This window comes from Ruditapes philippinarum, unplaced genomic scaffold, assembly GCF_026571515.1.
Source record: "Ruditapes philippinarum isolate M1 unplaced genomic scaffold, ASM2657151v2 ctg873_1_1_1_1, whole genome shotgun sequence".
Lineage (NCBI taxonomy): Eukaryota > Metazoa > Mollusca > Bivalvia > Venerida > Veneridae > Ruditapes > Ruditapes philippinarum.
In genome coordinates, this window is record NW_026857583.1 from 187,564 (window position 1) to 200,764 (window position 13,201).

Consider the following 13,201-nt stretch of genomic DNA (forward strand, 5'->3'; position numbering starts at 1 on the left):
AAACGGGATATTGTTTGCCTGGGGGTCCGAGTGGGAGCAAATAGGAAAGAAAACTTTATCTCGTTTTCAGGACTTAAGTAGGCAGTAAAACTTGCCAACCTTTAGTGCGCTACATTTTTTTTGATATTCTAATGATTTCTTAAAATTAAAACATAGTTTTTAGTTTTACTTTATCTTCGAGCCGAAGGGATTTTTGCAGGTGCGCGATGATGTAGTATCCTACCATTGATTTGGCATTATTAACTAATTTGTAGAAATCTTGAAATTAAGATTTCTGTAAACAAGTGGTAGTGTTGTATTTTCATGATTATTATGTAGGCCTATGCATTGTTTTCCTATCTTGCATAAATGTTTGCATATATGTTTGTACTATATATTTTCATGCTCTTCATAACAATTTTATTTGTGACATGTATGATATAATTGATGTTGTATCATAGTTTGGGGACCTTTCTGTTGAAAATGTGTCAGAGTTAAATCGTATACATATACATGCACAGTGCGTTAACTGGAGTGTAGGTATAAGTTATCCACACTCCAGAGTCCAGAGCATGTCCATTGATTGACTCATTTTTGCTAGGGTTTACTTATTGTGACGGCAGAGAAAGGGAATGCGATAGAAATATCTTATTCAGATGCTTGGTCATTGGTAACTTTTTTTCTGGGATTTCATATTATGTCAACAGGGAACGTGTTTTTATGTTTGACTATGATACAAAAGAGAAAGAACATCAAAACACTCGACAATCTAATTAATACTCGGGGGCTACGCCCCCTCGTACAAATCAGATAGCCTCGTGTTTTGATGCTCTTTCTATAACTTAATCTATTGAGACATGTATAACGTGCAATGAACATGGATTGTTTTCTTTTTATTTTCAGGCGTTTGGTGTCGTGTCTTTGATGTTTGTTGTGATGTCAATTCTTGGATTTTGTCTAGAAACATTACCTGAACTTAGTCCTAAAAACGTCACAGTTAGCGCTAACTCTACCAAGAATTGTGATGGAAAGAATGTGTCTGCCAATTTTACTCTACAGCCGAATGAAGGCTTAAATATTTTAGATATGATATGCACAACATTTTTCACGGCTGAACTTATTATACGGTTCATTTTTTCTCCAAATAAATTTCGTTTTGTTCGTTCAGCGATGAACATAATTGATTTGCTGGCTCTTGTGCCACTTTATATGCAACTTATTCTTAATTCTGACGCGTTCAAATTTTGCTACGTAAACGAACGTTTAATATTTGAAATTATGTTTATTCTTCGCATCATTAGAATGTTCCGAATCTTCCATCTTGTTAAACATTATCAAGCTTTGCAAATTTTAATCTACGCGCTCAAGGCAAGTATACAAGAATTGCTCATGCTTCTCATTTTTTTACTCATCGGAATGCTTGTTTTCGCTACTATGATATACTATGCAGAAAGAGAGGATGCTGTCAACCCGGGCAGCCAATTCCCGACAATTCCGGTTGGTTTTTGGTGGGCTATTATTACTATGACTACTGTCGGGTACGGGGATGTAACGCCGACTCAGCCGATTGGCTATGTTGTCGGTACTTGTTGTGCTGTTAGTGGCGTCCTTATGGTCGCACTTACCATTCCAGTTATCTCGAACAATTTTACACTGTTTTACACTCATGTGAGATCACGTGGCGGGAGTAGTAATTCTACCCAAGATTTACATGATATTAATAGTGACATACTACTACATTCAGAGGACGGAGCAAAAATATACGAAAACGCAAGACGAACTTCTAATGGATCGATAATAATGAATGAGAAAAGTTTTACAATTGCACGAAAAGGGTCTGATATATCAGCCCTGACAGCAGATCCATATACAAACGGAAAATGTGGACATAACGGAGATGTTCGTTATGGAAGAATGTTGGGAGATGCTGTTCCTAGACATACAACGTCAACTTCCATGAGTGACGTTGGCCTAAAGCACGAGGATGTAGATTATTACGTAACTCATGCAGGCGCAGTAAAGGCCCATTCAGATGACGGTGTGATGTACTCAGGTACCATGCTCTGACTTCTTGCCTTTAAAGGGAAATTAAGTGCTTATTCTGCCAGGCATAGTAGTTCGTTTAGGCAAAAGTTTTTATGTCATAAATAAAGTACTGATAGACTATTCAGGAAACAAGTGTTAATGGTTACGTTTTAGAAAACTTAAACCGTCCTGAAATTAAAGTCATTTAACTTAATCTTCAATTTTATTACATAAACAAAACGTAACGAAACTGAGGGAAAACTTCTAAAAAGAGACATTTAATTGTCTCCATACAACAGCTTAATTAAATGAGAATTGTTTCTCACTGTCATATCTAACCTATTGATGATAATTGGAACGTTTCTTGGTCTATTTTTTATAGAATTTTTATACTCCACGTAACATAAATACTTATGATAAGCTTCCAGTAAATTTAATTATTTATGTTAAGGTAAAATAGATAGTAACTTGAAGACCAAACACTCTATGTTATTAAGATCAGGCAAATACTCGCCACAGTAGAGTAAGTGTAAGAAAATTACACACATGGGTTTTTTAGACAGCGATTTATATTTTGTTACCTTAAAACTACCTGAGAACACTTGATATTCTTCTTGTTTAATGATTTAAGTTGATTCTTATCAACTACTGTGATATTTTTATAACATTTATCATTTAAGTTGACATCTTTTTAAGCAGGTGAAAATTCACCGAGATTATTCTAAGGGTTGACATTCACGACAGTCATGTCGAATATTTTGGTCTGTGAAACTAACTTTAGTCTTGAATAAATCTTGGATGTTTTATAAAGGTTTTTATTATAAATATATGAAGTTTTTTCTCATTGCATGCGTTTTCTCCACTGTGATATTTTTACTTTTGCAAGGAACAATTTTGTTTGTTTAATCATTATTGTTGTTATTAATTATTATATCATTATTGTATCATGGACACATGTTTGTATGTTTTCTGAACTCACATTTTATGATGAATGTATTTTGTTGTATTCATGCAAATATTGTGATCAGTAAGTGTAACAGAACAATACAGGTGTGTTATAATCATACATACCTTAATATCTATCTTAACCCTTAACCTGCTGAATTTGTATAATGGATTTGCCCTGCTTTGAAATTTATACAGTCCATTCAGAGTAAAGGGGGTTTCAATATCAAAATAGAACATAAGCTACCAGCAGTATAGAGCCTGGCAACGCTGACCTGTCTCTATACTGGCGAAAATTGCTTATCAGTTTTTGGCTGTGGGAGGTTAAGGATTAATCAGATAACAAATATGCTGACAACAACAGCAACAATAATAACCATAACATCTCTTTTTGTATTTTGAAATATTGTGTACACTGCTGTTTGTAAAACTTATTGTAAAACACATTTTAATAACTAATTTGTAAAAGGCATAATACGTTAAATACAAAACAATATGTTTTATTCATATTTTGTAATGCGTTTATGAGGCATGTTGAATAATTTAACATTTTTTTATATAAATTACAAGAATTTTAATACTTTATAAATACTCGGCAAGTTGTTGTCCGTACGCTGATGTTAGGGCGATTGTTATTTAATATTAAGCTTAAAGTCTTTCATAAATGTTTGTTTTTTTATTAATTCTTATCTGTATGTTGTAATTTTTAGATTATTATCACCTAACAGATCTTCCATGTAAAATATGTTTAATAATTCCATTTTGAGGAGTGGACGCTTTCCGAACGAATGAACAAATTGTTCAGTAACACATTGGCACATTATAATACCGTGACTCCAAATATGGAACTGTACGCACGAAAACAGTCCCTACCTCATAAAGAATTAATCAATGTTTACATGCACGTGTATAATCGTGAACCAGGAAATGTCTCTTTGGTGTTTTAAGTGAATTAAGATTCTACCAAGTAATGTAATGTAAATTAAAGAACATTTGTTTCTGTGTCTGGAACGTGTCATTGCTTTTTCCATGTGCTTTAGAATTTCGCAAATTCATTTATAACCACAAAAGTGTTACTAGATATAATGGCTATATAGGGAAAACCCTAAGTACATTAAGTATTATCAGCTTGAACATTTACTATATTACAGGTAATATTTCGTGTTCTAAGCTACATTTATGAGTGTTGTTAAATTATTCTGCTTTTTAACTATTACATCATCTTATAAACTATCCGTATGTGTAAAGTCATGGCAGGCAATAATTGTGTGATCACATCGTTAACTGAAAAGAAACACGAAATTCGCAAAACTCTAGTTCAGCCTTATTTCCATTTTATAAACAAGAGTTTGTAGAACACTAATAATGAAACATCTTATAGTTTAAAACAAAATTTTACAATAGTTTAAGAAAAGTTTACCTTATTAATGATTACGTACCCCTGTCGACGGAAATACAATGTTACAATTCTTCTAAACTATCAGCGAAAATACAGTACACTAATAACAATTAAATTATCGTGGTTAATACAATACTCCAGATCTGCATTAATTGTAAAACATTTCATTTTGTCATCATATATAAGGAATCTTGCACTTAGCTAAGCCGTATGTTGGTGTGTATGATTCATTCTCTAGAACTTTACTCTGTCGATCAATTCGTCTTATACAGTTCCAGGCTTTGAGAAAACTCCACAAATTAACATATACGAGTAATTTTAAAATATGAAGTATTCACTGAAAGACACTTGTAACGCAACAGCTCCGATCATTTTCCTCGTGCAGAATACTGAATGTATCCATGTTCTTCATGTGGAACAGATCAACCGTAATTGATGAATGATTTCATTGAAATTATTCAAACCAGTTCTTGTAAAAATTCACAATTATATCTAAAATCATAATTATGAAAACCGGTTTTGAACATTTTGAAAATTGTTGCGTTAGAAGTGTTATTCATTGCAAAACCATTTCAGTCAGGATTCGGGCCAGAAACTAAAACATCTAAGAAATGAACTTAACACTAAAATAAAAAGCGCTAGGTTTTTGTAATACTAAAATAAAAGCGACTAGGTTTTTGTAATACTAAAATAAAAGCGACTAGATTTTGTCACTGTTGATGTTTGATTCTTATATCAGTTTTTCATTTATTCTTTTATATACGCTGTTTTAAACACTGCAATAATAATGCAATAAAATTAAACATATTTTGTTGTTTTCTTTTACTACTGACAGAACGACCCCCATTTATTTGTGACGTTTATGAGACTAATGTTATTCAGCATGGTATCACTGATTCCTTTTACAAATGAGCCGCGCCATGACAAAACCAGCATAATGGGTTTGCGACCAGCATGGATCCAGACCAGCCTACGCATCCGCACAGTCTGATCAGGATCCATTTGTAAGCGAACAGCATGGATCCTGATCAGACTCTGCGGATGCGCAGGCTGGTCTGGATCCATGCTGGTCGCAAACCGATTATGTTGGTTTTGTCGTGACGCGGCTCAAATATAATTTTAAAGTTATATTAAGTTATGGTTTAATTCACGTCTTTATTGGTGGATTCTACTTCACCTATAAAAGCAGGTGTTTTTTTCACGTACGCATGTGTTGTGAGTACCTTCTTTGCACGTGAGTATCTTCTTTTATTTAACTATATTTCATTATTTGGAGACACAGTTATCACTGTTATCATATTGTATCAGTCGGTAAATATTTTACTAAAATCTTAAATGTTGCTTGTACACTTCTATTAACTCTTGATTCGTTTGTTGAGAATGCAAACTATTTATTTATATTTAAAATTGTATAAATTGCATAATTTTTAAAACTCAATAAACAATTTAGTGAAAAATACAAGTTTAAATACTTCGTGAAAAAAACAGGTTTAAATACTTCGTGTCGTTGAACCTTGTTAACGAAAAATGACGCATCTGAAAGATATTTGTTTCTGAAAAAAAAACTCGTTTTTAGAGAGAATGCTCCTAAGTTTCAAGTTATTGTATTAACATAAAAGAATTTCAGTTTACATGCAGTATAGACACAGAAATAGAAAATAAGTATACAATGTTACGCACACTTTTTTATAATTAATTTGAAATTAACTGGATACAGGCGTACAATTAAAGTTTACAGGTCTCAATAAAAGATAATAGCTTTGGTGATTTAATTTTAACTATTTAACTATTTCCTTTTAGATACACCGTGCTAAATCTAGAGGGGCCACATACAAGTAGCAAAGCTTCTAGAGAACAGCAATAAAGTGAGAATTCAGACGTGACAAACCAAACAGATTGAGCGGATACAAATATTGGACCAAGTTAAATGGATATAACAGCTGAACATGTCATGTTTCCTCACTTAACATTCGTGCTTATGTTTTAATGTCGTTTTGTCCATATAAATCTTTATTTTGAAAGTTTGATGTATAATTTTCAAGATGTGAATAGTGGTTTTTTAAATAAATAAATGATTGTTCATGATTTCAAACATTTTTATACATAAGCATTATTCTAAAAAGGAATTACTAGAATAAAATGTTTATAAATTATCTGAACAAAACTACATATATCTGTCGTTTAAAATGGCTAATCGCCTAAAGTTACACAAGAAACTGAATCATATAAACTTAATCGTATAATTATATAAGTATATTATTAGTAACCAAATGTGTGGAAATTATTTTTTAATTTGTACAACGTTATAGTTGTATTTATATTCACACACTTTAAATATAAAGTTTTTTCACAATAATCTTTTGCTTGTTAAACAAATAAAATATTATGCTTAAAATTTAAGATGATGAGTGAAAGTATGTTAATGCAAATTTTGAAATACATTGTATAATAAGCATGTATATATGAAATGATGTGCTAGATTCCATGGGTTAAATCTATCGTTTGTCCCGGACAAGCTTTTATACAATTGTTTTTTTTTTACAATTTTATTTGTACAAAACAACGTATAACATTTTCATAGGAATATTTTTTTCTGCATATAGTCACTTTTTGTTACCTTTTGATAGTACCACTCTTGTTTCCATTATTAACTGATTATTGGTGTTGAAACAAGAAAATCGTTATTTCTTCAGGAAACATGTTTAAACTTCTCATTTTTTTACATTTAAATTTCTATATTTTCCTCCAGATATTGTATTTTAGAATGTATTAACCAGGAACTATTCGAATCTATTTTTAAACTTACATTGCTTTAAAGAAAACGCGCTATCTTTGCCTTTAAAAACACGTTGCAAGGAATGTATCTCATTGTCTTGCTGTTTACTTTACACTCGGGTGTTTAAATATTTTTTTATCATTTACTACAAGTTCTCACTTTTGATAAATTAGCAAACTACACCTTTTATCTAATGACACTGATGTACAATATTCAAATCAGTACAACACTTACATTAAGACCGTAATTCTTAATTACATGCATTATCAGGTTTTCCTTCAAAAATGCTTACTTCCTAATAGATCCCTTGCAAAATTTACACACTATAATTACTGGAATGTTTAAATTGTTGACATTTGCCAATTGAGGAGATTTTTAAATGGCCAAACCAAAAGGTTTGTTCGTGGATAGCATGGAAGAAGCATTTAGAAATTACCATGTTCTGGAATGAACTGAGCACCTTAAAACATGTTCTGTATTTTGGTCTTATGGTGAAGAATTATATTTCCTTCATGATTAATTATGGAAATAAAAAATACCCTTTTAGTCTATAATCATGTTCTGAGTAATTTAGGATTTGAACATTCCACATACTAGAGGCTCCCCAAGAGTTTTTCTCAACATCAACATTACCCCACATTACTACTTTGTTTACATTTTAGCCCCAATTGGCTTGTACATCTTAGTTTTAACTGGCGTTGTACTTCTAAATCATACCGTCTATTGAGGCCTAAAGAAAGTGTATGATACACTTTTGCCTTTTATACTAATCTAACAGATGTGCTCTAATGTCTTTTCATTATCCTTTACTAAATGTCTTTGCATAATTTTGCGTTAAAGCAGCTATCACAGTATGTCCACCATAGAGTTAACCTCTCTCAGCTATACTCCAAAGTTACATAAGAAAGAACAAATGAATGTTTTCATAACAATATTTCAGATTCTCATTGTAACGTAGAAAATCAAGATAAAATCACCATTATACTCATTTATACTTCTAAATCTTTCTTAATTATTATGTTTTTCATTGACAACTACTGTATTCATATATTATCGTACATTAAAAAATCTTTTATTCTGTAGATTCATAAAGAGGTTTCGATAGTCTTTTAAGTCCTAGGGACTCATTTTTGTACTATATTTTTCCAATGAATATTACATTTGTTATTCAGATACCTATATTTATGGCAATATTTACATTTACATCTATATCAGCTATATTTTCTTATTAAGTTTTTTTAGTTTACATATCCTTGATTCAATTCATGACATTATGCCATGATGACTCTTTTTCTGTAATCATAAATAGACTTACTCCGGATTTAAGAATGTTTGGGTTTTTCCCAGTTAACCCACTAGTCCATGGGTACAAACAAACCTTTTCAGTTACAGCTTCGAAAATCAGAGCAAAATGTTGCCTTATCCATTGCGACGGGTATGCATAGATCCCTGACCTGTCTAATTCTAATTATCTGATAAGTGGATACGATAAGAAGTTCACCACAACCAAGAAGTTCACCACAACCTATTTGCTATCAAAAGAGCACATGTCAATATTTGTTGTTAAATCTATTGTTATTCAAATAAAAGCTATCAATTGCACCGTGAAGTTATACCGGTAAAAGTGTTTTGTACCTACAGATTAGCCGGGAAAGTCCACATTTGCCGAGTTCCGGATACATCTATTGTGACACCGAGAGTCAATTAAGTTTTGTGTTACCTGTATACTTATCATTTACATGTCCACAATGAAAGCAGCTATATTATATAACATTATATCACTCTTCTTCCTCAAATTAACTGTGTTTATCTCATGTGTGTGTTTCACTTGCTCGTTATTTTGTTCGTAATAACACGTGTTACGTTATTGATAACATTTTAAAGCAATTTTTAATATTTTACATCCTACATTGTTTTGTTTTGAAATATTTTGTATATTTGACAACATGCAATCTCTCACAAACCGTGTTTGTTTTATATTTCACACCGGAAAATATCGTGTCGATAATAAATTAAGCTGCATACTAACCTAAAATAGAGAAAATAAGAATCCATAAACAAAGCCCAAAACGGCAAAATTGAGAATGTTAATGGCTCGGTTTGATTGAGTCTGATCATGGACGGTAAAGTCAAGTGCAAACAACCATCTACGCCCCCTAGCACCGGCTTAAGCAGAATTCAACATTTAAACATGAAATGGTGAAATTTTGAATTTAGAAACATCCACAGATGTGTTCATGCGGCGGTTATCATGGAACCTTCGATGTGATACTTACGTGCCATTCTATGAAAAGCGGCGTATGGTCCCAAAGTAACAGAAAGCGTGTGCCCTAAACGAGAAAACAATGGGCGGAACTAAACAAAATGGAATTTTGAAAGGGGATCAAAGGTTATGAAGCTTGCATATCACAGATAAGACGTCAAACGACAAAGTTAAAAACAGGCATCATATCCTAAGGGTGATTCAACATTATTGAAGTAACCACCCAACTAGAAAATGCAAAATAGTTAAAACTAAAAATACCACAAACACATTTAAATTGGATGGCCATTTCCGGGTTATTTTAGCATTGAAGAAAGTAACAGTTGTTCGTTGGATGATGATAAAACTCGTATCTTTTTAGTATATCATCTAACATACTATATAAATATAAAAAAAACATTAACATGACATTTACTTCCCAGCCACCCCACCCACAAAAATCATCGGGCAAATACAGCTAAACATTGTGTTAAGCTAAGCATGTGAATAAAGAAACTTACCAAATGTGGGGTCCAAAACGTTATCCATATAACATTGACGCAAAATATCTTCAGAGACAGTTTCAATGTTGAATGACATAACTGAACTCTCTGATGAAGGAAGCCATTTTAATATTGTTTATCATGAATGAAAGTGAATTCTATCCCACGAAAATTCCGTGCGAATACAATTTACCTACACCTTCCACTGCCCAAAGCTTAAAGGCCATGCAAAATTTTCTATAGTTTTATATTTTCAACGTGAACATACATTCAATTAGATCTATTTGTAATAAAATGCGTTTATTAATTCATCTGTTTTTACACTTAAACGTCGTATAAGTCAAAAACAGTCACTCGTATTTTCTTCAAATTTTGTCTTCTTACAGACGTAAAGAAGACAGTTCGCTAGAACAAACAACAATTTATCCTCGGCTTCGCCTCGGACAATTTGTTGTTTATCCTATCAAATTGTCGTCTTACGTCTGTAAGAAGACACTTTTGAAGAAAAACTGTTCTGTATCCATTAATTAAGGCAGGTATTTTTAAACAAAACGATCGCTGGTCCGAGTCACGTTCATATCTTAAGAGTTATATGTTTAAATAAGTTTTTTATTCATTTTAACTCGGTACCGGACGGTTCAGTTTTTGACCATACTTTCCCAAGCACACTGCCGATGACAAAGTAAGCAGTCTGAATTTTTTAAATTCTTTTTATATAATAATTATACATTTCAATTAAGGGGAAAACCGTGAGTAGTAGAAAAGTCGACACAATTATTTACAAGCACTGTGTAGTAGAAATCTCCAGGACAATAGTGCTTTACAGCAATATGTTATTAATGTATTTAAACATATGCCCAGTTGTTCAAATCTTTTGTTAATTTAACAATGATCTCATTATTAAATATTTAACAAAAGTTTTGAACAACTGGGCCATAATGTATATAAATAAAGTTGACGAGAAAAGTATTTTAACACTAACATGTGCAATTTATTGGAATAGGAAAGTATAGAACAGGTAAGGAAACTGCAAGATGTGCTCCAATGAAGAAATCATATTTTGTACATGTAAAATTATTCAACCAACTGTAGTCATTTTTTAAGTAAAATATGTATTTATATAAATACTACAGTCCAATACAATGTACATTACTTTTTTAAACCAAAAAAACGAACTTACGTTTGATACACAAGTAAGAGTAATATTTTTACCTCTTACTTTCAAAACAATATGACATTTAAAAACCTGAATAGCATCATGACCCAGCTTTTCCTTTATAATACCATGTCTTAGATATAATCTTTTGTCGCAATGGTCATAGATAGTAGAGGTGGTGAATGTTTTCAACAACCTCAACATTTATCCAATCAATTACCTGGGGATGACTCTGTTGAAAGAATATAACGATTGACAAGACAGCAATTCTTTTTTATGCAAAATCCTCTTCAGACATCTATTTATCGTTAATCCTTCACAAAGTTATTGCTGCAATTATTCTGGTTTGGTTTTAAGTCACTGTCAAGCAATTAGTTCAGTAGAAGCTGTAGCAACCCCTAAAAGAGGCCAATCAAATTAATATGGGCAAATTTGATAACATACTTCCTAAAAATGCTACAGACAAAGTTTGGCGATCATCCATCAATATGTTCAGTAGAAGAGGTTTAAAGGATTTTCTATTTTTAGCTTTAGCAACCCCTAAAAGAGGCAAATCAAATTAATATGAACACATTTGATAAAAGACTACCTAAGAGTGCTACAGACAAAGTTTGGCGATCATCCATTAATCAGTTCTGTAGAAGAAGAAGTTTAAAGGTTTTTTCTATTTTTAGCATTAGCAACCCCTAAAAGAGGCAAATCAAATTAATATGAGTAAATTTGATTTAAAAAAATACATAAAAGACTACCTAAGAAAGCTACAGACAAAGTTTGATGAACATCCATCAATTGGTCCTAAACGTTTTACTATACTCAGCTTTATCGTTACCTTAAAGGGGCCAATCAAATTAATATGAGCAAATTTGATAAAAGACTACCTAAGAATGCTACAGACAAAGTTTGGCGATCATCCATTAATCAGTTCTGTAGAAGAAGAAGTTTAAAGGTTTTTTTTCTATTTTTAGCATTAGCAACCCCTAAAAGAGGCCAATCAAATTAATATGAGCAAATTTGATAAAAGACTACCTAAGAATGCTACAGACAAAAGTTTGGTGATCACAAAAGAAGCAAATCAAATTAATATGAACAAATTTGATAAAAGACTACCTATGAATGCTACAGACAAAGTTTGGCGATCATCCATTAATCAGTTCTGTAGAAGAAGAAGTTTAAAGGTTTTTCTATTTTTAGCATTAGCAACCCCTAAAAGAGGCAAATAAAAAACAATACATAAAAGACTACCTAAGAAAGCTACAGACAAAGTTTGATGAACATCCATCAATTAGTTCTAAACGTTATACTATACTCAGCTTTATCGTCACCTTAAAGGGGCCAATCAAATTAATATGAGCAAAATTGATAAAAGACTACCTAAGAATGCTACAGACAAAAGTTTGCTCATCATCAATCAATAAGTGCAGTAGAAGATGTTTAAAGGTTTTTCTATTTTTAGCTTTAGCAGCCCCTAAAAGAGACCAATCAAATTAATATGAGCAAATTTGATATAAAAAAACTACCTAAATATGCTACAGACAAAGTTTTGTGAGCATCTCAATCATTCAACATTTACTATAGTAGAAGACGTTTACAGGTTTTTCTATTTTAAGCTCTGTTGACGCCTAAAATTTAAATGATATGAGCAAATCTAAGTTTGCCTGTTACAAGGATAGTACAGATTAAAGTTGATGTAAATCTGCAGTTTAATAGAAGAAATGACGACTGACGCCGGGGCATCCCCTTTGGTACTTATAGCTCACACTGAATATTCGGTTCTGGTGAGCTAAAAAAATACGATAATTTTGGACGGTAACAGGTAGGGGGCTGGCAACATGACTGTAGCAATTGCTCTTTTTTTCTTCGAAAAGATGGAGCAAGAATTATAGCTTTAATAAGAATATAGTGTTTGACTCATGATATTTCACGGTCGGTGGCGAAAGTCTTCCTGAATATAAATATATTAAAGTGACCTTTTGTTCATTTTTTCATTGTCATGTTGAGCTCACACGACTACATATTTCAAAAGATTGACTGTTATGATGGTGATTGACCATCAGCTGATATCTGAAAACGTTTAGTATTAAATATAGATCTGCTAAAATAAAAAAAAAAGTTTCCTTGGTCAACATGACTTATTTATTGTTCATGCGAAACAAATTATCCAATTGAAAGGAATTAG

At 32.0% G+C, this 13,201-nt stretch overlaps 1 protein-coding gene across 1 annotated transcript in view; it reads left to right on the forward strand.

Annotated features, from left to right (window-relative positions):
* LOC132750239 (potassium voltage-gated channel protein Shaw-like) overlaps nucleotides 1-7,120 on the forward strand; it is a 101,410-nt gene extending 94,290 nt beyond the window's left edge. The window contains exons 3-4 of the mRNA XM_060740182.1: nucleotides 883-2,032; nucleotides 6,149-7,120. Of these exons, the coding sequence (XP_060596165.1) occupies nucleotides 883-2,032; nucleotides 6,149-6,162 (1,164 nt within the window). The 3' untranslated portion in view covers nucleotides 6,163-7,120. The remainder of the gene's footprint in view (nucleotides 1-882; nucleotides 2,033-6,148) is intronic.
* Nucleotides 7,121-13,201: the final 6,081 nt, after the last annotated feature.